General features: G+C 39.7%; 1 protein-coding gene across 4 annotated transcripts in view; it reads left to right on the top strand.

Annotated features, from left to right (window-relative positions):
• Positions 1–26174, top strand: part of LOC140125433 (septin-2A) — a 53901-nt gene that overhangs the window by 19098 nt on the left and 8629 nt on the right. For all 4 annotated transcript variants that reach the window (XM_072144501.1, XM_072144502.1, XM_072144500.1 and 1 more), the window contains exons 6-11: positions 3556–3690; positions 5345–5462; positions 12094–12195; positions 13433–13578; positions 22168–22251; positions 22341–22398. In XM_072144501.1, coding sequence (XP_072000602.1) covers positions 3556–3690; positions 5345–5462; positions 12094–12195; positions 13433–13578; positions 22168–22251; positions 22341–22398 — 643 coding nt within the window. The remainder of the gene's footprint in view (positions 1–3555; positions 3691–5344; positions 5463–12093; positions 12196–13432; positions 13579–22167; positions 22252–22340; positions 22399–26174) is intronic.

Genomic DNA, 26174 nt, shown 5'->3' with positions numbered 1-26174 from the left:
AACTTTCAATAGATTTGTCAAAAGGAAAAAAAAAATTGCAGACTATAAAATTTTTGCTGGCAGATTACACAGTATCCTTTGAAATACACTGGGTACAGAATAAACTGAAAACAAAGTGCAGACGACACATAAATGACTGCAGATATGGTACAGAAATGATTTGTATGCTTTCTAATTACCATTGCCTCCTAGAAGACGATCTGTGTATAACTAGTGGTTCTCCACACTGTGCCTATGATGCCATTGGTATCGCTGCTTGTTTCAACTTTTCCACATCAGGGCACTAGAAAAGAAAGCTACACGTGTGTCCAATAGCGTAAGGGTTAAATGTGATAAGTGGTTAGCAGTGGGTAGCTACAGAGCGATGTGCAGGAGTCCCCCCTTTCCTTCCGTTGCCGTCTTGCCCCTGTAAGAGCTCGCAGCCAGATTATTGTGTTTTAAGCCGTTCTTCCTGTTGATTGTGTGCGAATTCTACTTGTTTATTCCATTGAAATGTTTCTGGCTGCCCTACTTGGACTCCTGTGACATTGCGCAGGTCACATAAAATCTGGAGCCACTACATCCATCTCTTATCACTGGTTTTGTTCTGGAACACTTCTTACTTTTAAACAAAGTTGAATTCATTAGACGTAATCTGATTTAGGGCGTGGGATTTCGCCTTGGGTCCACTGCCATATATTGTGATGTAGGAATCCTCATAAACCTGCAGCCCACATATGATGGATTATTGATGGCACATGTAGTGAAGAAATAAATAAATGCAGTTATTAATTTTACACGGAAACTTAAATGTGGGGTTTTGACTTTTTATGAGTTTGCTATTTGAAATAATGACAAAAAAATAAAGACCTTTGACTGAGCTGGCATTTTTGTAGGCTCAAGCTGTTTTCAACAAATATGGACTCTATCACCTATGAAGCCAAAAGAACTCCATGTAGATCTAATTTTTCTATATTGTAACTAATGACTATAATCTAGCTGTTAAAAATGTTTAACCTCTTGTGGGAGTACAGTAAAATAAAATTGACAAAAGCCAATTTTTTTAAAAGAAAAAAACAAAGTGGATCTAAAACATATGTAGAATTTTGCAATTTGTTCAATTCGGTTCTATGGGAGTGTCAGAAATAACTGAGCACAGCGCTGAAGTACTCCCATTTACCTTTTATTAAACAGCACAATACTTGTTTCTACTCCTTACTACTAAAATAGATAGAAGTGTTGTGTTAGTATTACTCATGCAGTTTTATTTAAGCCAAATAGAAAGGCAGGAAGTATCCACTCTTCCTTTTATATTATTGCTCTCTCTGTGATCCACTTCTGACTGAGGCGAAATGAAAAAATGCTTTTGCTTAGTTAATATTTGGTATATGTCAAGTAAATCTCTTAGCAGAGCCAGGCCACTATTGTTTGCCCTACATTTTTTATTAATACTTTAAAGCACACGTAAATCTTTTTATTCTACTTTTGTGTTCACTTAGGGGTCCATAACTGATTTTGACCAATTCATACTAGTGATTAAAGGAAATTTACAATTTGTTTTTATGCATTGTGAACCAAACATGCCTTGAGAATGCTGTAGCTACACTGATGCAGAAACATATCTTGTTGTGCTCAAAAAAACAATTATAAAATTTAGGACCTTTGGTAGGCTGGCTGCCGTACCATAAACACATTACTTCCTCATACATGGGAGCTGCCTGAACTGTCCAGACGGGACTAATCAACCTGAGCTAGTTGACTCCTACATTGCAGCAGGGGAATGGTGCAGCCTTTATTACTTCTGCCTTTCAGGGACAACACAGTGAGCCTTATGCTGGAGTAGTGCATAATAAGGGTAAGAGGAGAGCGTTGGGGCAGCCATGGGAGCGACAGAGGCTCATTATCATAATTTTATAATTGTCTTTTCAGCAAAACCACTCAGTTCAGGGATTAAACGAGATATGTTTCGGCATCAATGTAGCTACAGCAGTCTCAAGGTATGTTTGCTTCATAATGCACAAAAGCAAATTGTAGACTTCCTTTAAAATATGGTGTGGTGAAACCTTAAAGGACACCTGTCATCGGGTCTGTGTCACTTGTCCTGTCACTACTACCTTTTGGAGCAGCTCACAAGCATCCCATCACAGGCTTTATCTATTCATATCATACATTAATCATTGTAAAATCATATTTTCTTTATTATGTAAATGAGGCTGGTCACATGGTCAGGGGCAATGATGTCACCCCTGTTACCCCTCCCCTTTTCTCCCCCTGCTCATGTCTGTGTGTAATGTATAGTAAAGCATTGCCAGTGTCTGTGCTTTATCTGCTGACATGCTCTGTCCTCCTAATACACATGTGTGAGACACAGACATCAGCTACACAAGTACCTGACATATTCTGCTATATTATAGCTGCCTGGAGCTTTTGTATCTCTCCTATACACACACACAGCTGCAGGGGCCGCCAGCACCAGGAAGTACATGGAGGAGCCATTACACCATTATACCTCACATCATTATACAGGCTGTCAGTCAAGCATTGGGGGTGTGGCTGTACCTCCCACTCATGAATAAGCTGAACATGATAATGACTCATTGGACATTTCTCAGGTCATTTGCATACAGCTTTAGGACCTCATTGCTTAAATTTACAGGCATGTAGAGTTACAATGAAGGGATAGAGGCAATGCTCTTTAATGGCAGTTTATGAAAATATATTTAGTATAGGGGGTTATTTTGCCTGACAGGTTCTCTTTAAGCCACTTGTGGTGCAGTGGTAGATAGTTTCTTTCTTATGTAGCGACTTAATTTTATTCCATAATTGATGTTTTTTTTTCTAGTTCCATTTGATTTGATTCTAAAATAAACTGTGAAATAATTATTAATTTGTTCTGAAGTTCTGCAGTGATTCTACACACCTTGCATTATAGTGAAAAAACAAGAAGTTGTGAAGTCATTTCCTGCCACATGAGGTCACTTCCTGCTGTATGTTTTTGTAGTTTTACGTCTTGCTAACATTGGCCATTGTATAATGCAATGGGAAGCACCTGGTCTCTGCGGGCACATCCTGTGATAACAGCTGAGTCCCTCACACCAAAGGGAAGAAGAAAGCAAAGTCTTCTAGAAGTAAATGGGAGATCAGGCTTCAGATAATAGTCATCTTACTACAATTAGTATATTGAGTCCTCTCCTGATTTGGAAAACCAGATGTATGACATAATTTCTAAGCATTTTTTAATGCCAAACCTGTATCTAGATATTTTTTTTTTCTCCCTAGGGCCACATAGTCATGTCACCTGTGCTTAATAACCTGGTCCCTGTGTTAGTACAATGTAAGGGATTTCTTCAGGAAGCCCTCGTCATTTCAGGCTGTCTCATTTCCTAGGATTTCATGTTTGTGATATTTCTGCAGGACGTGGATGAACATCTGTAAAAACAGCTGGTAGTCCTTCATTCATTGCCTAGTCTACACGTAAAACTCCATGAAAAAAGAAAAATGTGATATTATAATGTAGCATATTGTTAATGTGGGAATCTTATTTACAGACCTAATTTTTTTCCTCCTTCCTTTCAGTTTTAAGACCATCATTCATTATATAGACAACCAGTTTGAGCGCTACCTGCACGATGAGAGCGGTCTGAACAGGCGCCATATCATTGATAACCGTGTGCACTGCTGCTTCTACTTTATTTCACCCTTTGGACATGGGTAATGTATAGCTCGCCATGCTTATCTTTATGGTATTGTGAGTCCTTATTACATCAGACTGTTACCACTTTTAGCTCTTCGATGCACCATCCTGCATACAATCTGTATGGAAATTGTCATGTGGTGCAGCATTTGGAATCTGAATTTGGTTTCTTTATACTGCAAAAAAATTTCCAGTAAAAATGCTGCAGTGTTTCAGTCCCATGATGGGAGACGAGCATTCATTCATTCATAATTCACATGAAAAGTTTGTGCTGAAGATCTGAACAACATGGTAATCAGGAGAAACTTCATAGCAAGAAGTAGGCAGCTGCGTTACCAATTTAGCTGTCAATGTAGATTATTTTTTACAATGCATTGAAGATATTTGCTAAGCTTTTAAAAGTTTTATTAGCAAGTGTTTATATGCATTTGGATGCAAAAACCTGCAATCCTTGTTTACACTGGTAGTCTCCTTGATGTGACTTGCAGTTGTTGGTTTTTGGTAAAAAAAATTAAATAAAAAAAAAAAAAAAGTAAAAATCCAGTTAATCTTTTAATAAAATTGCATAAATGAATAGTGCAGGTAATAATAGTAAACTTTGTAATAAACCTTTTATTAAGGAAAAATACTCATGTGTCCCTTTATCACTGTATTTTTCCTTGGAGATTATAAAAAAAAAAAAAAATAAAAAAAAAAGATGGAAAGAGTCAATCATTATACTCCTGTCCTTATCTCTCTCTTTTGTATTGGAGAAGCAGAAAATGGCACAGAGAAGCTATTTTACCCTTGCATGAATATGATCTTTTAACAAAGTTTACTATTCTCCTCTGATCTATAATGAACTGTTCATTTCTGCAAAAAAATATCCTCAAAGGTTTGGTTGCGGTTTAGTTGCGCTAAAGAAAGGAAGTCATGGCTAGTCTGTCCCCTCTGACACTTCATCCATGCCACATAATCTGCTTTGAACATGGATCTTCCCTTCAGGTCCACTGGTAAGCAGGTTGTATTAATGTAGTAGGCTATTGTGCGAGAGCTGTGTGCTGCATTCTCTTTCTAACAAGCAGCTTAGGTTCAGAGTAATCTTTCTATACCATGTATTAGAAAGAGTATATAAATAATGACTGATCTCTCATCCAGGTTAACCCTTCATTATAGAAAGGGGATGGAACTTACGGTTTGTATTTGATAGTGAAATTGTAAAAATAAGTGAGTTTTTTTTTTTCATTACTTTGCAAAATATCAATGACCTCAGAACAAAATTGAAATGAATTGGAAAATAACTTCAATCTAATTATAATAAATATATATTTATAATAGGGTCCTTATTAAGTGAAGTCAGTCTATTAGTATGTTATGCACTACAGGAAACTGTTAGAAAATGATGCATTAAAGGGGTTACCCCAAATTTTATTGTTATTCTCTGTCCAACTACTGGGACCTCCATACATCCAGTAACATTTAGAGTGGTGTATCAACACTGCATCCTGACACTCCATGCTCTGTCTATGAAAGTGCTGAAAACTGCCAAGTGCAGCTCCATTGATTAGTGAAAACTGGACCCCAAACAATGATTGTTATCCCCTACACCTTTACTAACATTTAAATGTAGGACAACCCCTTTAACCTTGTACAGAGACACTACATTTATGTGAGCATTTCTCTCTTTCTCAGGCTGAAGCCATTGGATGTGGAATTTATGAAAGCTCTTCATGGGAAAGTCAACATAGTCCCAGTGATTGCTAAAGCAGATACCTTGACCTTGAAGGAAAGGGAGAGGCTTAAGAGGAGAGTGAGTACTAGTCACATCTTCCACCCTACCCCTGCTATTTCATTCCTGTTTTAGGATTTTACAACTGGAACTGCTATTTGGTAGTCTATAGCAATGACTTGTTTCCTCTCGATTTGCTCACATGACCTGGTTCTGTTGTAGTATTTTAGGAAAAAAAAATACAGCAAACTTGCCAAAGCAGGAAAGTGGACTGGTTACAAGTTGTTAGATGCAGCTGTAGGACATTTCTGTGTTCTAAATGTTATTTGAAAGTGAGGGGCATCCAAAGGGGGGCTTTGAAACATAGACATGAATCCAGAAACGTGGACTTTCAAGGAACATGGTGACGACAAGAGTGACATGTGTTTCGGCAAGGGGTCCTTAATTGTGATCTTGGGGTTAAACTTTGTGACTGTTTGTGAATAGATGTTAGTGTTGCTACACTTTCAAAACCTTGCTTCATTGGGAGCTAGAAGCTATTTCATGGACACTGTCAATATAGATTTTAACAATTTACATGCATTGCACTAACATCATGATGATAATCTCTACCTGGGTGTACCTGGTGTTTTTGGTTTTTCATGTATTTTTTTTTTTGTTACAGGAACACCCTTAAACCAAGCTTCCTTTACCATTTTCTTTCCAGATCTGAAAGGAAGCCATAAAATCTTTATCACAATACTTTGTATGCCAGACACTGGGCTGCATGTGATTTGTGCTTGGCAGGCGCACTCTCATAACGAAACAAAGGCAATTCTTTTTCCCAGCTCCTTGGGAATATGGCGTAGACTTGGTTGGTCATTTGTTTTAACTTGTATACTAAAATTCCTCTAATTCGGCAGAAATGACCAAGCACCGTCAAGATTATCAGATTGATTTAAGATTACTTGCCTCACTAAAAGGGTTTTCAGAAATCCAGGGAACTCCATTGGGGACTTAGACAGGGGTGAGCAAAAGAAATGTCAGAAGGCAGTTACGCCAACACTTTCTTATGTAGAAAAATACACAAAAGTATTAGAACATAATAAAACCTATATGCATGTTATATTTCTGATCATAATGAAGGAACTCCACAGGCTGAAGTAACAAAATACTATAGAAATGATATCTAGAAATGATAACACTGAAGACACTGATCTGACCATTTACAGAGATCGCTCTGAATTTCTCCTGCTAGAGTAAATATATTCCTGAATGAAAACGAAAGCTTGTCCTACAATAAACATGGCCATTTACGTTTGACTTTTCCCTATATGAGAGTAGTGTCATGTGTCCCCCCTTCTCTTCCGATGTTCCTGTTGTTTTTGGTGTTACAGTAAGGCATGCTTTATTTTCCCTGGCAGCTGCTTTTAATGTGCAGCTGTATTGTAAACTCTTCAGGCCTTTTCTGTAAAAAATCATTTTTCCCGCCATTGTTTGAGTGTAAGGATGTTATCTAGGAAATTTCTCAGCTGACAGATTTCTCTTGTTCTCCGTTTTGTTTTGACTTCTAAGCCAGTCTTATGTCATTCGATCTAGTACAGCGTTTCCCGAAAATAAGCCCTAGCAGGACTTATCTGCCTCCTCGGTATAGGGCTGAAATATAAATCTCCATTACAAGCTGCTATATCTTCTGCACCGTGGCACCTAGAAACACTGTTCACTGTCATTTTTAAGGGGAGAATCTACCATTAAATCTTGCTTAAGGATTTTGTTTCTAGGTGTCACAGAACCGGAGATAGCTGCTGTTAACTTGGAGAGTGTGTATTTCATGAATAGCTCCCACTCCTGACTGAAACTTTTACTGGGTATATCTCGAGACTGTGGCACCTAGAATGACAGTCCCGGTGTGAAATGTACCACCAGGATCAAAAATTTTAAACCAGGCACACTTCCATCCTGGTGTATGTCACCTCTGGCAATATCTGCTCTTCTTTTAAGCCTCTTATGCCTTTGTTTTTAGGAATAAAAGACTTTACAAATTATGCAAATTAGCCTGCAGGGCTTCATTAGCGCCCATGAAGCTCAGAGCCTCTTGGGCTCATTTGCATAATTTTAAAAGCCTTTAAAAACAAAAAACAGGGCATAAGAATCTCCGAGAAGAGCAGATCATGCCAGAGAGGGCACACAGCAAGATGTCAGTATGCTTGGGTTTCAATCCTTGATCCTGGTGCTGGATGTCTTTTAAGGGAGCGTCTCCTTTTTGATGCCACTGTTTAGAAATCATAGCTTTATGAAATGTTTCAGCCTGACAGGTGAAGGCAGCATGGGGGAAGGAGGAGTAGGGAGCTAAAGGATGCAATGGGCTACAGGCAGCTATATGGACATGAGGGACTCGTAAAAGGAAAGTTCCATTGCTAGACATGAAAAAAATGATTCTTAAAGGGCACCTACCACCCCGATTCTACCTATAAAGGTAGAAGGGGTGGTAGGTGGATGGATGGGACGTGAGGATAGCCCTTTTTTGGCCTAATCCTCACGTCCCGGGTGTCTTTTACAAAACTTTATTACATGTATATGCTAATTTTTTTATGCGGCTACTGGGGCGTGGAGTAGCCTTGTTACTCTGCCTACCAGGTAATCTTCGGCGCGCAGCTCCTGGTAGCTGCGCGCCCTCGTCCGGCTGCGCGGCCGCGGCTCCAGGGCCGGAACTACTGCGCATGCGCAGTAGCCGGGGGTCTCGGACGAGGGTGCACAGCTACCAGGAGCTGCGCGCCGAAGATTACCTGGTAGGCAGAGTAATGCGGCTACTGGGACGTGGAGTAGCCGCGACTAGTAGCCTCATGTCCGGCTACTCCACGCCCCAGTAGCCACATAAAAAAATTAGCATATACATGTAATAAAGTTTTGTAAAAGACACCCGGGACGTGAGGATTAGCCCAAAAAAGGGCTATCCTCACGTCCCATCCATCCACCTACCACCACTTCTACCTTTATAGGTAGAATCGGGGTGGTAGGTTCCCTTTAAAGCAAAAGAGTCAAAAGTAATTCAAAATGGAATTCGGGAGAGAGATTTTTTGAACAAATGTGAATCCCCTGAAAATAAGCCTTAAAGGAAAACAACCACTTGGTAAATAACAAACTTACAGAAGAAAACGCCAGCTCACCTTCCCGTAACTTGCCACATGTGTCTGATCTGGCACAGGCCACCTTCCTGCCAAGGAATATAGAATCTCCAAAATACAATCATGGTCCAGCCAGGTTCCCGACATCAGTAAACTTTATTTCGGTTACATCATAACCACTCCATGAAACAAATCAAAGCGTCAACGCGTTTCAAGCGGAATGCCCGCCCTTACTCATGACATACATGCTTTGATGGAGTGGTTATGATGTTTCATGGAGTGGTTATGATGTAACCGAAATAAAGTTTACTGATGTCGGGAACCTGACTGGACTGTGATTGTATTTTGGAAATTAACAAACTACACATACTCAACCCTGCTACTCTTCATCCCGATCCCGGCGGTGGTGCTCTTTAATGTTGACACGCTCGGATCACCTAGAAAAAAGACTAATAATTAGTAGCCAGGGGGGTGTCCGCAGCTCCGAGCTGCTAATTATGCACGCCCGCGCCACTTTCCACCTACTAGCATGGGAGAGAGCAGTGAGGCCCCATGAAAGGCGTGAATCGGCGGCGAGGGCATGCATAATTATGTAGGGAAGGTGCAAGGTTGTGCATAATAAGCAGCCGGAGCAGTGGACATCTTGTCCCCACGCTACTGGCTTCAAATTATAAGTCTATTTTCTAGGTGATCCTGACATGTTAACATTAAAGAACACCAGCTCTGGGATCAGGATGAAGAATAGCGGCTATCAGAGTATCTGTAGTTTGTTTTTTAATTACTAAGTGTTGTTTTTGTTGTTAGCCAAGTTATCGGAAAAAAAATCAATTTAAGTCCTTGATGTCTTAATTTTGGTGTAACGCAGTACTATTTGATGATCTACAAAGCAGAACATACAACCTATATTTATATTATATGTATATGTATGTAGTGGGTGCATTCAGTAATGGATGCATAAGGATGCATTAATTTCAATGCATATTACATTACTTTTTGGGAGCTAAGGAGTTAATTATAGGGTCTTTTATATTGCACTTTTGAGCTGATTTAACATGCTAATCTTGGCCCCTCTAATCCAGCACTGCACATTTAACCCCCTGAACCCACCAGTACATCTGCCAATGAAAATACCAGGCCCTCCTTTGTAGGAAAGTTTTCACTAAAAGTCAAGGCTGAAAGTTTGATGTTTTTACAAAAAAATGGGGGAGTTAAGAAAAGAAGACATCTAGCATAAAATCAAAGGGATTTCTACACCGATGGTTTTGGCACATACAGTTCTACTGTGAAAAGCTGCAAAAGTTCTCTGTTATGTACTGAACGTGAAAAGGGACAAAATGTTAATGTTACTTTATTACTTTTTTTTCCTTCACATGATTTATGATTTTTTGGCCAGTGAAGGTCAGGGTAATGAAACCCTGACAATTGGTAATAGAGACGCAAAAGTGATGAGCTGATAACATTGTATAAATTGTTTATAGATCATCTTGTGTATCTGTACATTGCTTGCCCTCTAAAGGGAGCCATCAGTACTTCCTCAAAAAGCAAGACTTACTGTAATCCCTTGGAAAGCATCTTTTTATGTGCTATAATTGCTTTTATCACTGCATATCCTCATCTTGGGCTGTGGGTTCCTGCATTTAATATATATAATGTACCATGACAGACAAATGTTACCTACATTACTAGTTTGTTCCATTTTTTCTTCTTCTTTGAATTCTCATTAAAATTGGACTAGATTTGGATTCTGTATTATCACAATGTAGCTCAATGCTACATATTACTCATGTCTGATTTAATCTTATGAGAATAACCTTTGTCCATATGCTAGTATAGATGGACATTATAGAGGACCCAGCTCTCCATGACCATAATCAGATGCTGCGTTTCTACATGGAAAATGTATGGACTAACTTCGCTTGACCAGGCAAAGCCAGACCACCAGAATGGATTACATAAGCCTCGACCAATCCTATAAAGAGACAATCACTCCTGTGCTGGCTAAGACACCATTTTCATATCCTTTTCCAGCACAGGAGTGATGCCTTCATATGATTTTGAGGTCTAGAGCTGGAAGGAGTGATTTTCAGCAATACACCAGCAAGGGCACCGTACACACACACAGATCCATTTCCATTCATAATACAACCCAGTGAGCGCCTTCTACATTGTTTGAGATCAATGTTTGAAACAATCACTGGATCACTAGGCTGCCCTCTATTCTCCATCCTGGAGACCATCCCTTTAGGGATATCTTCTTTCAGGCTGTAGCTCTTTTAGTGACCTCATGTGGCACTAATCCACTGGTCTCTGGTCCTTGTATTTAGGCCAACACAGGCCTTTTTTATTATTTGGATAAAGTAACAGAAACTACAGTAATGTGTGTGCTTAATATGGTCTACTCAGCAGGGGATAGTTAATAGTAGGCTGGCAGGACATGCAACTGGCCCTAAATGCTGACCTCGGGATCGACCACTCATCATGCCAAGAATGCCATACACCATGTTGGTATCTTGCTGGTTCTTGCAATAGTCTGGAGCAGTTGCCATTTTTTCCATAATAAGATGACAACTTGGGTTATAATAGAACTGATATGTAATGTATAGGGTCCCTGCTGGTCCTGTGCGTCAGAGTTTAATAGGCTGTCCAATATGTTTTTTTTTTTTACTGCTCTTTGTATAGTCACCCAAGGACGGCTGCTATATGGATGTGACCAGACCACATGTTACAGGTTCACCTATAAATTATACGAATTGGACTTTTTCTTAAAATATTTTTTAAAGCCTTTTTCTCCTACTATTTCAGTCCAGTTCTCTAAAATTTGAACTGCAAAATGAGTCTGTGTGGTCCTATAGCAATAACGGCTCATAACTTCCAGAGATTGATTCTTTGGATCCATGAATGGCTTTTGACCCTCTGTATGGAAATCTGCAGACGTGAAGAAAGTACAGAATTTGTGATTTTGACCAACTGTTTCTTGCTTATCAGAAAGGAAAAATTAGCAAAAAAAGAGGATAAATGTGCATGGGGTATGGGGTGCTTACATTCCCTTTGTGGAAACACTGCTCACGCTACACATCTGCATTTGGTGGTATCGTGAGTGGTTTTGAATTGCAGGAAAAGGAATGCTTAGTGAATCCCTTCCTCCATCTTTCTACATTTATACATCTGTGTCACTTGTCTGGCTATCCTCTTTGTAAGAATATTCAAAGAAAGAATCTTAGAAAAATAATCATAAGACAATCATCCCCAGAGAGGAAAACCCTTGATTTCTACAAGAAACGCTTACGCCCAAGTTCTTTTGATGTTTTGGCAAAATATTAAAACCTTGGTGGCTTATTATCTTTCCATATCTCTGGGGAAAGCTAGTGGTGGAACGTCCGCTCACACTCCTGAGAGCCCCATTATACGGCTGTTCCCATTCTGAAGCCTCCCTCCTATGAGAACTTTCCCTTCTGTGACTTTTGAAAGAACTTGTGCCAGCACTGCTATGCCAGCCAAGACCAGGAAACCAGTCCAAGGCAGAGTGCCCTTTATTAGTAATGACCTAGTCTTGAGAGGGTTATATGCTGTCTTCTAAGATGGCGTAACATGTTTCTCTTTACTTCCAGGTCCTAGATGAGATTGCTGAACATGGCATTCGCATCTACCAGCTACCTGATGCCGACTCAGACGAAGATGAGGAGTTCAAAGAGCAGACTCGAGTGTTAAAGGTGAGATGCTCCATTGTGATGGAAATGACGGCTTTATAGTAATTAATATCAGCTGCAACAGTCTGGTCTTTGTTTCCATTTTCGGAAAAATGAATTGCGTGTACATTCTATGCAGCAGAAGAATTTATATCCATAGGATAATGTGTAATACTCTAGCTGCAGGTCTGTACTATACAAAGCAGAATGAAATTCCTAATAACTTAATAAGCCCTAACCAGCGGGATCACGTCTTGAGTGATGGGGGTGGGGGAGGATTATGCAGCCTTTGCTTTCACTGGTGTGTGGCATTTGATCGTCTCAAGGCTAAGCTGTACGTCCGGCGTAAACACAAAGTAAATCTCTTAGCAGAGATTTGGGAGCAGTCGCTCGTATAAAGTGTTATTGTGCCCTGGCACCGTGTGCAGCGTTGCTTGTCCCTACTCCTTATTCGTGTACTTTACACTTGAATGGTTTATCGCAATAAAGGACATTATATCCACGTCATAGTATGTGGTACAAGGTCATGATGGCTTCATAAGTTTTCCCGTTGTACAACTCCTTCTATGTAGTACATGCTACTGTTGTATTAAAGTGGTTCTCTAACCTGCCATAAATTCAGCTGATTGGACACATCACAATTACCGTACAATAGCTTTTGGTGTAAATGGGTTTAATGCCAGTAAGTTGATATTTTTGGTAGTGGCTCTACAGCACTTGCTTGTACATGAAGTAGATGGCACTGCGGTAACACGCCTAACTAGCTACCTGCACAGTCCACCAAAACTGCGGCAAGGACAGCCTTTGTCTTGGAAGGTGACTGTTCGGACCATGACCCAAAGCAACACCACAAGAGTGGCTTAGAGAAGCTTCAAATGACAGGGCTCTGACCTGAACCAAATCAATCATCTCTGGCAAGACTTGAAAATGGCTGTCCGGTCAGTTTTACGCAAAAACGATGCAAATGGTCTAGATACTCGCAGGTGCGGGGCATGAACAGCCTGTGCCGGCCCACCGAGCCACCAGACTCACCGCCTGTTCACATTACTCCAGGTTCCCATATCATGAAGTTGGCATAAAAGGGGTAACAATCACAATTACTGGCAGTTCGCAAGGGCTTTATGATTATTTAAGGGCTTCTTCAGGATGCCTGATAAATGTCTACCTATGAAGCAAAGGGATGGTGGTTCAAGCATTAGACTCCCAATATCTTAGCATTTCTGAATACTTATTTCTGGTCTATGTTAATGCTTTCCTTCAGGCCAGCATCCCGTTTGCAGTCATTGGCTCTAATCAACTAATTGAAGTGAAAGGAAAGAAGATCCGTGGACGGTTGTACCCATGGGGGGTTGTGGAGGTGGAAAACCCTGAACACAATGATTTCTTGAAGCTCCGTACAATGTTGGTGTAAGTATGATCAGTGGATGCTTTACAAGGCTATCCTGTCATGTTCACTGTGTTCATTGTTAGTTCAGGCTTTTTTTTTTTTGTTGCCAAATAATAGACAGATAAAGGTTTCACTTGTCCCAACAGTTTAGCGATTGCATTTGAAACATTTACACTATGGGAGGAATTTATCAAGGCTTGTACTAACGCACGGCCAGGAATTGCAAGTATTTTCACCTTTACACTACATGCATGCTCCACGCCAGCGCAATAGCTATATCCTTCGCTAGTTATAGCGCAGTTCCAGGCAGAAGTGTCCGACCTCAAAGTCTTTTCGATATCCAGAAAAATCTAGGGAACGGAGTTAACATCAAGCTCTGGCTCAAGCGGCGCTTGATAAATCCTCCTCTATGTCTCTTACTTCATAAAGAGAGTTATAACATTGGGTAGATTCCCCCCACACCTGCATGCGCCATGCTGTTTAATGGTATATCACCACTACAGCAAATCTCTGCAGTGACCTCTACTGGATGGCCTCAGCACATCATTAATGGAAATCTACCATCCAAATCATGCAAAATAAACCAGGGAACTTATCCATAGATCCAGGCACCGTGACTGTGGTAATCGTCTTCTATTTGTTATCCATGGCCGTCTTCTTACTAAAACAACTTTTAAAATTATGCTAATGAGCCTCAAAAACCCCTGGGGGTGTTACCAGAGTCCAAACTGCAGCTTTACTGGCTATAACACTGTTTCATTCTCTCCCCTGCTCTGTCAGCAATTAACCCCTTCTGCTGGATGCAATCCTTCAGCAGCAAAGGCCGTTTCAGCACACAGTGGGAGGGGGGTATGGTCCTTCACAGTGTAACAGCCTGTGAATCTGCAGCACAAAAAGTTGATTTGAGAAGGAAGGAGGCCATGGATAACATATATATGAAGATTAAAACGGTCATGGTGCCTGCATCTGAGTAAGTGTCCCTAGTAAATCCATGTTTGGTTTTGATGGTTTCCTTTAATAACATGTTGCTTTTGACAACTCCATTTAAGTAATGCAATCTATCAATTTATAATATATTTGCAGTATAATTAAATTAGGTGGTTGACACTCAAAAGAATAGGAAATGCAATAGTTGGCTCATGTTAAAAGCCATCTCCATAATCCGTATAAGCATACAGATGGATACGTCTGTACCATATGTTATAAGGAATCCCCCCGCTTGTCCTTTACGACTTATGACAAAAAACATGATGGGAACCCAGCCTAGACTGTGTGGTGGCTAATTTTTGCAAATGAATGTGACTTGATGAACCTGCACAGTGTAAAATGTACAGGGAAGCATTTATTTTATTCATTTCATTTTAAGAATCGCTGAGATCACAGCAGTTTTACCCCAACAATTTGCTGTAGAGGATTTAGCATAAAGCCCTCACATGCTTGGGGACTAGCTGAGCTGCTGTTTAATTACAAAGATGGTTCTAAATGACTTTCTAAAACTTAAAGGGGTTCTGTGATTTAAAGTTACTGTTTGTATAATAATGCATTATACAATATACCTTCTGTATCAGTTGTTTGTGAATTTCCAGATGGGAACGCTCTCCCTGGTCATGTGATGGACACACAGTTGCACTGCTGGTTACAGTCAAGCATGGTTACAGAAGTTGTAACAAGCTGTGTCTTGGATAGATTTGTATCCATTAGAAGTAAACAATAAGCTTCCTATTGAATGAACGCAAGCAGATGTATAAAAAAAGGTGTGAGGAACTGATAAAGAAATTCTGTTGTAAAACTATTTATTATACAAACAATAACTTTTATGTGCTGAGACTGGAGACACAACCCCTTGAATCCTATGCTTCCTCCACAGCGACACCTGCTGGTGACTTTAAATAAATACTGTCCAGTGTGTCTGATATAAAGTGTTGTCTGATCTCTTTTGGAAACTGTGTATTAATATAGACACAATAATGTAATATTTTAGCTAACAATTATTTGTTTTTTCACAATATATCTGGTCCAAAAACAGTAGGTGATTACCTGGTACATAAGTAGTCCATTCATCACTAGCATTGTGAATAATGAAAGAGGAGGAGCATTGTAATGTGAGCTTAGAAATGCAAATGATCCGTCTGCACAGCAGCTTTACATGTATTAATCTGTATTACAATGTTCTATTAGATTTGTAAGAGAGAGAGGGAGAAGAGACAGATGGTTGGGAGATATAGTTCCTAGATTTTTCATAATGAATGGTAAAAAAGGACAGTAACTATCCATCATAAGAGATAGACGAAAATGCTGACTGTAGTGTGAACTGAGTCCAATTGCAATTATTTCCCCCTTTTATGCATGAGAACTGTCCAGGAGCGCACCTTGTAACAGCACCCTTAGGCCATGTTCATCCAGTGCGTTTTGAGACACAATACAAAGGTTTCCATGTGATCCCATATTGACGTAAGGGTGTGGTGACACGTACCGCTAGCAATGCGTTTACAAACACAGGACTTGTGTCCAGGGCCGGGCCTCGGCCCGGTCGCGTATGCGTTTCTGTGTAAACGCAAACGATCGGTAACAAGAACCCGCTGTCTTGCATTGAGTCCAATTGCAATTATTTCCCCCTTTTATGCCACCTCTCTAAGTGGGTGTGAAGTGGATGGTGCGGGGCGTTGAAGCTCTTCAGAAACCAGTGCGGTAAGCTGCCACTAGTTCCCCTTGTTCAGAATTAGTGCGCTTGTGGCCTGTGTCCATGGACATGCACACTAGTTCTGTGCCTGTCTCCCCTTGCACCTACGCAATGCACAAGAAAGGCGCAGATTACAATTCAAGGCAAAGTATAAGTTACAAAGTATAAGTAGATTTTCCCTTTTTAACACAGAATTCGGTCATGAGAACCCCTAACTACACTTATTTGGTGAAGGATACAAAAACCTTCTACAGGGAGAAGTGGCTGAATTTGTGGGTATAGACTGGACACAAGTTCTGATATGCAGGCAGTTTGCCCTGAAATTTTCCCCTGAAAAAGTGTGTTAATATTTTTTTTTTCATGTGGAAAACAGTTTTTTTCCATGTTTTATTGCCTATTAATAAAATTCTCTGCCTTCAGGACATGTGTAGAGTTATGTTAAGATAAATGTTATAAATTAAGTACAGGCAGCCCCCAGGTTACATACAAGATAGGTTCTTTTTAGGTTTGTTGTTTAATTTTTATGCAAGTCATAATGTCTTATAATATATATTTAATAATTTTAGCTCCAGACAAAAACAATAAAAATTAGTCCCAGTGACAATTGGATTTTCAAAAAAATATATTTTTGGCTCTCATGGGAAAGAATATTATCAATAAAGACACCTTACAGACATTACAGACACCTTACAGCTGATCATTGCAGCCTTGGACTAAAGTAAAGCATCCATACACCATAAACCAGTCTACTGATGTAGGCCTCTTTCTAGCTGGAATATATCAGCATTCTACATAATAACTAGCCTACGCTTTCCCTATAACAGCATGCAGTATACAATACAAGGTATAATAAACTTAATGGTAAAAGCTATGTAATTTAAAGGGAACCTGTCACCACATTTGCACATATACAGCCAGTGACAGGTTCCTATAGAGCTCTATTAACTATTGTGACACCCTCCTTTTAGCTAAAAATTGTTTCGCTTACATCCACATAAATCTCCTTTTATCTTATATTACCTGGCATCAGAGGGGGGGCGTGTCCTGCTCAGCCGGCCCCACCCATCTAATTCTCCTCGTGCCTTATGCCTCCTTACTGGACACAATTCATGTCATGTGACAATAGTGACCTCTCAGGTCCTTTAGCCTGTTAGTAATGGCAAACTGTGCCCCATGCATGTATCTAACCACATGAAGTCACTTCTGCCTCCATGGACTTCTACTCCTCTCCATCCTCCATGGAGGCTGCTGTGATTTCATGTAATCACATACAGTTTGCTATTCTTAGAAGGACCTGCTAAAGGACCTGCGATGTTGTCACTGGTCACATGTCATGAAACACAAGGCACCATGTAAAAAAAATGTACACAATATTTCCCATCTGTACATAGAGCTTTATATGTCTGTAGTTTAACAGCAGATGGTTGGTAAGTACAAGGAGACAGAGCAGTGATTTGAAGAGACACAGAGCAGTCAGGCAGAAAAAGGGGGCGAGGCTCACTGCCAGCCTGAGAGAGAGAAGAGTCACAAAGACCAGACATGAGTAAGAAAAGCTAATTTGAATATCAGAAAACCGACTGTAATTAAGGTACAGTGCCCCATTGGCAGCTAATTTCAGGTGATATGGGGAGGACTCATTACACTTTATCAGCAGGCATTGTTAGTCAGGGTGGTCAAAATCTGGTGACAGGTCTTCTTTAAATTCTTTGCAGAATGTTGTACATGTAATTGAAGACTATAAAAAAAAAAAAATAAGAAAAACATTTACAGATTTTTTTATATTCGCTTAGATTAACCCCTACGGGACACAGCATCTTTTGGCCTAAAGGACGCGGACCCATTTTTCAAATCTGACCTGTGTCACTATAAGTGGTTATAGCTTTGGAACGCTATGAGAAATCCAGGGGATTTTGAGATTGTTTTCTCGTGACACATTGTACTTCAAATTAGTTTAAAAATTTGGATGAAATCTTTTGCGTTTAGTTATGAAAAAAAACAAAATTTGGCAAAAAATTGGAAAAATTCTATATTTTCAACGTTCTAAATTCTCTACTTTTGATGCAGATAGTCATAGCACCCAAATAAATTCATAACTTACATTTCCCAAATGTCTGCTTTATGTTGGCATGGTTTTTTTAAGATTCCACATATTTTACTAGAATGTTATGAGGCTCAGAATTTAGGTATCATTTTTCACATTTTTTGTAAAATCACCAAAACCCGTATTTAGATGGACCTGCTCAACTTCTAATTGACACTGAGAGGCCTAAATAATAGCTAGACTCATAAATTACCCCATTGTGGAAACTACACCCCTCAACGTATGAAAAACCACTTTTAAGAAGTTTGTTAACCCTTTAGGTGTTTTATAGGGGTTAAAACAAAACGGAGGTGCAGTCTGAAAATTGTAATATTTTTTCACAATACACTCATTTTGGGTGGAAAATTAAACATTTACAATGGATTAAATGAAAAAAGGCTCCACAAAGTTTGTTACCCAATTTCTCCCGAGTACACCGATACCCTATATGTGGTGGTAACCTGCTGTATGGGCGCACGCCTGGGCATAGGAGGGAAGGAGGCGCCATCCAGATCCGATTTGCTATGTCACATTGTACAGGCTATAATTTTTTTCTTTTTTTATTGAGGACCTATAGGGGCTTATTTCTTTTGCCACATGAGATGCACTTTTCTGGTACATAATTTTGGGGCATCTATAGCTAATTGGTGAGATTTAATTAAAGCTTTGTTGGTGGAGGAAATGAAAATCGTCAATTTTTAGGAACATTTTTATGTGTTTTTTTTTGGCCGTTAACCATACCATAAAAATAGTATATTATTTTTATTCTATGGGTCGCCACGATTACAAAAATACTTCATTTATATATATTTTTTATTTTTTCCCATTTTTACTGAATAAAAAGTAATTTGGCAAAATTGTTGTTAATTTTAGCATCACCGTCATTCATATGCATAACTTTTTTATTTTTCACCTCACAAATCTGTTTAAGGGCTTATTTTTTGCGAGAAGGATTGTTCTTTTTAGTGGTCTTATTTTAGATTGCGTAACTTTTTTAAATCACTTTTTAGAGCATTTTTAAAGGGCATTAATAAAAAATCATCTTTTTTTCAGAGAGAGTTTTTTGAGGTTGTTTTTTACGGGGTTCACTTTGCGGATCTAATAACGATTCTGTTTTATTATGCAGATTGTTACGGACGCAGGGATACCAAATATGTGGGGGTTTTGTGTATTTTATTCAATTGTACTGAATAAAAACTAATTTGGAGAAAATCTTATTCATTTTAGCATCACCATCTATTCATATGCATAACTTTTTTATATTTTGGCTGACAAATCTGGTTAGGGGCTTATTTTTTGCGAGAACAGTTGTTCTTTTTAGTGGGCTTATTTTAGAGTGCATAAAATTTTTTAAATCACTTTTTAGAGCATTTTTTATAGGGTATTAATTAAAAATTATCTTTTTTTCGGAACTTTTTTGCGTTTTTTTCCTCCGGCGTTTACCGTGCGGGTCCAGTAATGATTCTGTTTTATTATGCAGATTGTTACGGACGCGGCAATACCAAACATGCGGGGTTTTTTTGTGTTTTTATGTTTTTTATACTTTATTAAGTGTTTTTATGGGAAAGTGACATTTTAGGGGCTTATATTTTTATGTATTTATTTTTTATTTATTATAATGTGTAGTGTTAAGTGTTTTTGCATAATTTTACTTCTACATACTTGAACTTAAACCAGTGATACTCTGATCACTGGTTTAAGTTCAATACACTGCTCTACAATACTATTTTATTGTAGAGCAGTGTAAACTGTCTAAGCATGCTTGCGCATGCTCAGACAGTTTACAGTCAGACCCGGAAGGGGTCTGGCTGCCATGGAAACCGGGCAGCTCCGGGGCACATGCCAGTCCTCGGAGCTGCCCAGGAGAGGATCGGATCCCCCGGTAAGCGGCACGGGGGATCCGATCCATAGGGGGAAGACCCTTACACGCCGCGGTCATGCTTGACCGCGGCGTGTAAGGGGTTAACACCCGCGATCGGAGTCGGCTCCGATCGCGGGTGTTAGCGCAGGCTGTCAGCTGTACTAGACAGCTGTCAGCCGCTGCTTCTGGTACCGGCTCCGTTCGTGAGCCGGTGCCAGAAGCAGGACGTTATAGTGCGTCCTGGTGCGCTAAGTATCTAGCCACCGGGACGTACTATAACGTCCTGGTGCGCCTAGGGGTTAAAGGAAACCTGTCATCAGAAATCGATTGAATAAACCTCTAGCAGTATGTTGGCAAACAACTGAACAGATTCCAATTCATGTTTCCTTTATCACCCAGTTTGGTGGCATCATCCATAAAATCAGCTTTGAAGTGAGATGTAAATTGGTTGTATAAAGTCAAAGAGGCAGAGATTTTAACACTGAATTCAAGTTCTCTCTTCTGCAGAAAGCCCCCTCATTGTAACGAATGGTCCTGCATACAGAGACATCACTAACCACATCTGCTGAGGTCAGAAGTATCATGTCTATCACGGCGGAGGAGGTGTTCAGACCTTGACTTCAGTGCTAAACTCTCCTCCTCCTTGACTTTATAAAACCAATATACATCTCACTTCAAAGTTGATTTTCTGGATGATGCCACCACATAGGGCCATGAAAGAAACAAAAACTAGAAGGTGTCATGCTGCATGACAGTATATTGGTAGTGGTTTATTAGGACAATTGCTGATGTCCGGTTCCCTTTAAAAATGAAAATAATATATAGTTTTCTCTATAACTTGTACATGTACAGGCGGTCCCCTACTTAAGAACACTCGACTTACATTCGACCCACTGGATATTGGTAATTTATTGTACTTTAGTCCGAGGCTACAATAAACACCTATAACAGTTATCACAGGTGTTTGTAATTAAGCTTTATTGTTAAAGGGAACCTGTCACCAGGAGACCCATTTTTAGCACTCCCCCAGTCCTCACAGAGCATATTACATACACTGCCAAAGTGTTTTTGTATAAAAAAAATTGGTTTTACAGAAAAAAAAGATGTTATATTGTACCTTTTCATTAGCATCTGCTGTGTGACTAGGTAGTTGCCAATTAGGAGGGGCTGGAAAGGAGCAGTCCCCCCCCACCCTTGGGAAACATGTGACCTTTTCAAATATATGAATAACTCCCCTCATTCGGGATTGGCTGTAGAGGAGCAGGGGGCGTCGCTAAACCAAGTGATGGGTGTTTTCATATATTTGAAAAGGTCACATGGAGTAGCTGTTCCCCAAGGGTGGGGGGGAACTGCTCCTTTCCAGCCCCTCCCTTTTGGCAACTGCCTAGTCACACCGCACATGCTGATGAAAGGTATAATATAAGAGATCTTTTTTTTCTGTAAAACCAATTTTTAATACAAAAACACTTTGGCAGTGTATGTACTATGCTCTGTGGGGACTGGGGGAGTGCTAAAATGGGTCTCCTGGTGACAGGTTCCCTTTAATCTTGATTCTTATGGCAACCCAACATTTTTAAAATCCAATTGACACAGAGACCAAAAAAGTTCTGGCTGGGATTGCAATGATAAAATATACAGTTCCGACTTACATACAAATTCAACTTAAGAACAAACCTACAGAACCTATCTTGTATGTAACCCAGGGACTGTCTGTACACACAATTTTTGGCACTGGTTTCCATGCAGGGATCAATACATCCTTTGCACATTCATAACTTGTTTACAACATGAAGTGTATTGTTCTGACAAAGGAAATCTTCAAGTCTGCGATCTCAGTCCTGACTCCCAGTGTCTAATTGTTCCCCTCAGTAGGAAGCTTTTCTTTCATTTTACATTAAGTGTGCTCAGGCACGTTATTCATAGATCATCTTTCTGTTTTTGTGGCCTGGCTTCATGGTTTGAAGGCTGTGGTGTTTTTATCTCCACAGGACGCACATGCAGGACCTACAAGAGGTCACTCAGGATCTGCACTATGAAAACTTCCGCTCAGAGAGATTAAAACGCACGGGAAAGTGAGTGAACATTTATCTTGTTCAACAAGTCAAGTTACAAAGCTATTGGTAACGCGAGTATCAGAATCAACAATATTTTCTTGTCGTAGGCCAGTAGAAGAGGAAGTGCTGGATAAGGACATGATCCTGCAGCAGAAGGAGGCCGAGGTGAGTGAACCACAGCACACTGCTACGTTGTAATGCTGCAGTCAACTTCTGAGGACCCCAAAATAAGGAGGTGAAACGCCAAGGCATCCCCCACAATACTTTTTTTTTTTATTTACCTGATGACCTCCGTTTTCTAACTTGGGGTTAAGAAGCTTTAGTAGTTTTATATAATTTGTCTTTACTGTAAAGGAAATCTGCCAACCTCCCAGAGACTTAATTTCCCTTGTAAAGACTTGTTAAAACCCCCAATATGAATAGTAGAGGCTGCTGTGTAAATCCGCTTTCTGTCCCTCTTCCATGGACATCTGAAAAAAAAAAAAGGGAACCTGATAAAGTGTCTGTCAGTTTTATAGACTGTCACTGGGTACTGTAATATCCTAACAAAGCTGAATCGTGTGAAATATTCTGTAGATATGGAAAGTAAATCTTTAGTCTTCATTGCCACCGGGCATTTCTGCTCGGTAAATCCACAGTATGATGCAGTAGCATTGTAGTACATGGGATGTATTGCCCATTTCATGCACACAATGCAGAATAAATAGTAAATCGTCAGCAGAAAGGCTTTCTGATCTGTAGCAAACAATTGACTTGTGGATCATGGTGCTAAAATCAACCTTGATTTGTGTCCGAACCATGACTCAGTGGGTCCTCAACTTATCTTTGTATTTAATCGTATGTAAGATATTTTCTAAACTTCCAGACTTTGGTAAGGAAATCTAAAGTGTAGAAGCATAGTCAAGTCATTCATATTATTCTGACCGTATTTATAGCAGTAGCTCTAGATGTAGACACAGCTGTGTCTGTGGAAATTGGAGGAGGGTGAAACGTAGGCTGTCAAATACTTGTACTATGGCTCTTGCCCACAAGGGGGAGCTGTGATACCTTTTGGAATTGTTATGTAGGACATAAAACCAGTCCATATGTTTTGCACTTTTGGATGCAACGTAAAATACGAGGCACAAGATCCCACGTATGCTCCACTATTTTACTTATCACAAGTGAATATTTTTCATCTTCTGTAGAAGTTTCGGTGGAACTGCATTTTTATCCCATAAATATGTACAATTTCCTAATTTACAAACCATGAAACAATTTGCAAACCATGAAAACAAACCAGTGTGATCAAGTCTGGTTGCTGGGGTATCACCAACAAAAAAGGAATAATTGGAGGAATAATACAGGCGGTCCCCTACTTAAGAACACTCGACTTACATACAACCCCTAGTTACAAACGGACCTCTGAATATTGGTAATTTATTGTACTTTAGTCCTAGGCTACAATAACCAGCTCTAACAGTTATCACAGGTGTCTGTAGTGAAGCTTTAGTGTTAATATTGATTCTTATGACAACCCAACATTTTTAAAATCCAATTGTCACAGAGACCAAAATAGTTCTGGCTGGGATTACAATGATAAAATATACAGTTCCGACTTACATTCAAATTCAACTTAAGAACAAACCTACAGACCCTATCTTGTATGTAACCCGGGGACTGCCTGTAATGTATAGACTGGCACTATTATGGCCTGAGGTTAAATGTTCTATAAATTTTTATATAAGATTTAATAATATATTGATTTGTAAAGCGCTGCGGAATATGATGGCACTATATAAATACAGATAATTATTATATACACAGAAAACTATTTGTGCAGGGCCCATGTATATAGTACAAATAGACTTGTCAAAAAACAACCACCTCATATTAATCCATAACATTTAAAAAAATGTATACATAAAAGTATAGAGGACAATGGTCGAAATATAATAGTAATTTATAATGTTCAATGTTCCGTTCCTGATCTTTTATCTGAATCAATATGGATACTGATGAATCTTCATGCTGTAATACAGGTAGTAAATGCACTTATTTGTATTCCCACTATCGTCATCGATATAGTATTACGATCCTATAATAATGTAACATTCTAAATTCTCTACTCGTACATTTCTTTAAAGGGAACCTGTCACCTGGAAGGTAATACTTTACATGAGGAAAGGTTTCAATAACTTCTGGCACGTTGATTTAAAAAATGTATTTGTCCTGGATCTGAATAATTCCCTTTTAATTGTTTCTTTAACATTACCTGGCTCCCTGCCCCCCACAAACCTGGGACTCTTCACACACTGCTGGCAGGGAGCCAGGTAATGTTAGAGAAATGATAAAAAAAAAAAATAATGGTCATTGTTCAGATGCACCTCAAAGCCATTTTTGAAATTGACATGTTAGAGGCCATTGACATTCCTGATGACAAGTTCCCTTTAACACTGCCATGAAGCATTTCCATTTACATGAATCCCTTCTGGTAGAAGGGCTTCATATACTTAAATATATAGTCATTAGATGAGCTAAATCAGGGCAGGTGCTAAGAATTTTAGAAGAGATTGTGGTTCGGCTATGTGGATATCTGTGACCCTTTTGACTTTGCTGTCCCAGGAAACACCTTTAGGCGATGTGGCAGGTGTTTAGGCCACTGTAAAACAAGTTGCTGTTCATATGTTTTTCCTTCCATTGAGAGAGGGGACTTTAAGTCTTTCTCTGAGCCTCATGTATTGAGTTGGGGTGTAATGGCTGAAGTTGCTGTGCATCGGCAGGCTGGGTTGTTGTGCTTGAGCTCATAAATAGTCACGTCAGGGTCTATCCACTGGGTTGTGCTCTGCTGTAAGACTGGAATCCACTACATGTTATTCTTGGCCAGGGGTTTTGCCCCATCCTTCTCCCCATGTCATTGTCCAGGCACTAGGTATTTATAAACCAGCGCAGCAGCAAACATCGTGGGAACATCCTGCCCGGCTCCGGCTCCTCCTTATTTCTCCAATTCATCCTTTCTACTCCTTTCCCTTTCTATCTTTGTGCAGACAGACGCATGGGAGTGACTGCAGCGGGCTGTGTCTAGCGTTCAGCATAGTTTCATCAGATTCATAAGTAAAGGATAAAAGATCTGCTGTGGATAGGATTGTATAGCCTTGTTATAATGCATCATCATGAAAAACCTTCAAGGAATGGACCTTGAACAGAGTTCAGATATACAAAGCGTGTATATGAGAACCTGGGTACCAGTAGTATGTAGCAGTTTGTGGCCCATTACAGTAGGTTTCCTATATTAGTCAGCATATGACCTGTATAAAAACTAATATTGCTGACCATGTATAGTGAGTGTTGTTACATCTGGCCCCATAGTCTTGTCCTGCAAAGCCACAGCAGAAATGGAAGGCTTTGCTTGTGATTCCACAGAATGTTGTTTGAGCTTCTGCTGGTAAAGGAAACTCCGTGCAGCATTAATTTCCATCTATAAATGTTGGTTTAGTAGCGCACCCTCTCACTGCCAGGTTCTGTGCTGTAGCTCCGTTAACATTGACACAGTATTTGTTAACGGTTTTTGATTGTAACTCAATATTTCTGTAATTTAGTTTGACTTTAGTCAGATGGGTAGATTTGTAGATGACCCAATAACAATTTATTGCGCTATTTAGGTTTATGTTTATGTAGCTTGGATGTTGGGCCCTTCTTCTTTCAGAGTAAATGTTTGACTTTTCTCCTAATTTTCTCAGTAATTTGTACATTACCTCTCCTCACATCTTAGCACACTAGTCCCAGTTTTGCTGGCATCGGTCCATTGCAAGCAGAACCCCAACGGAACGGGGGTGGGCACATTTCCTGACTGTACCCAGCTGATGGAAATTCTCTTTTTAACTAGGACAAGGGAATTGACGGCCAGACTGTGATAAAAATAAATACTTAAAAAAAGAAAATCCAAGAGCGGAAAAATGTAA

The sequence above is a fragment of the Engystomops pustulosus genome, chromosome 1 (genome assembly GCF_040894005.1).
Source record: "Engystomops pustulosus chromosome 1, aEngPut4.maternal, whole genome shotgun sequence".
Taxonomy (NCBI): domain Eukaryota; kingdom Metazoa; phylum Chordata; class Amphibia; order Anura; family Leptodactylidae; genus Engystomops; species Engystomops pustulosus.
Note: the sequence above shows the minus strand (reverse complement) of the source record. Positions and strands in the feature narration are given on the sequence as shown.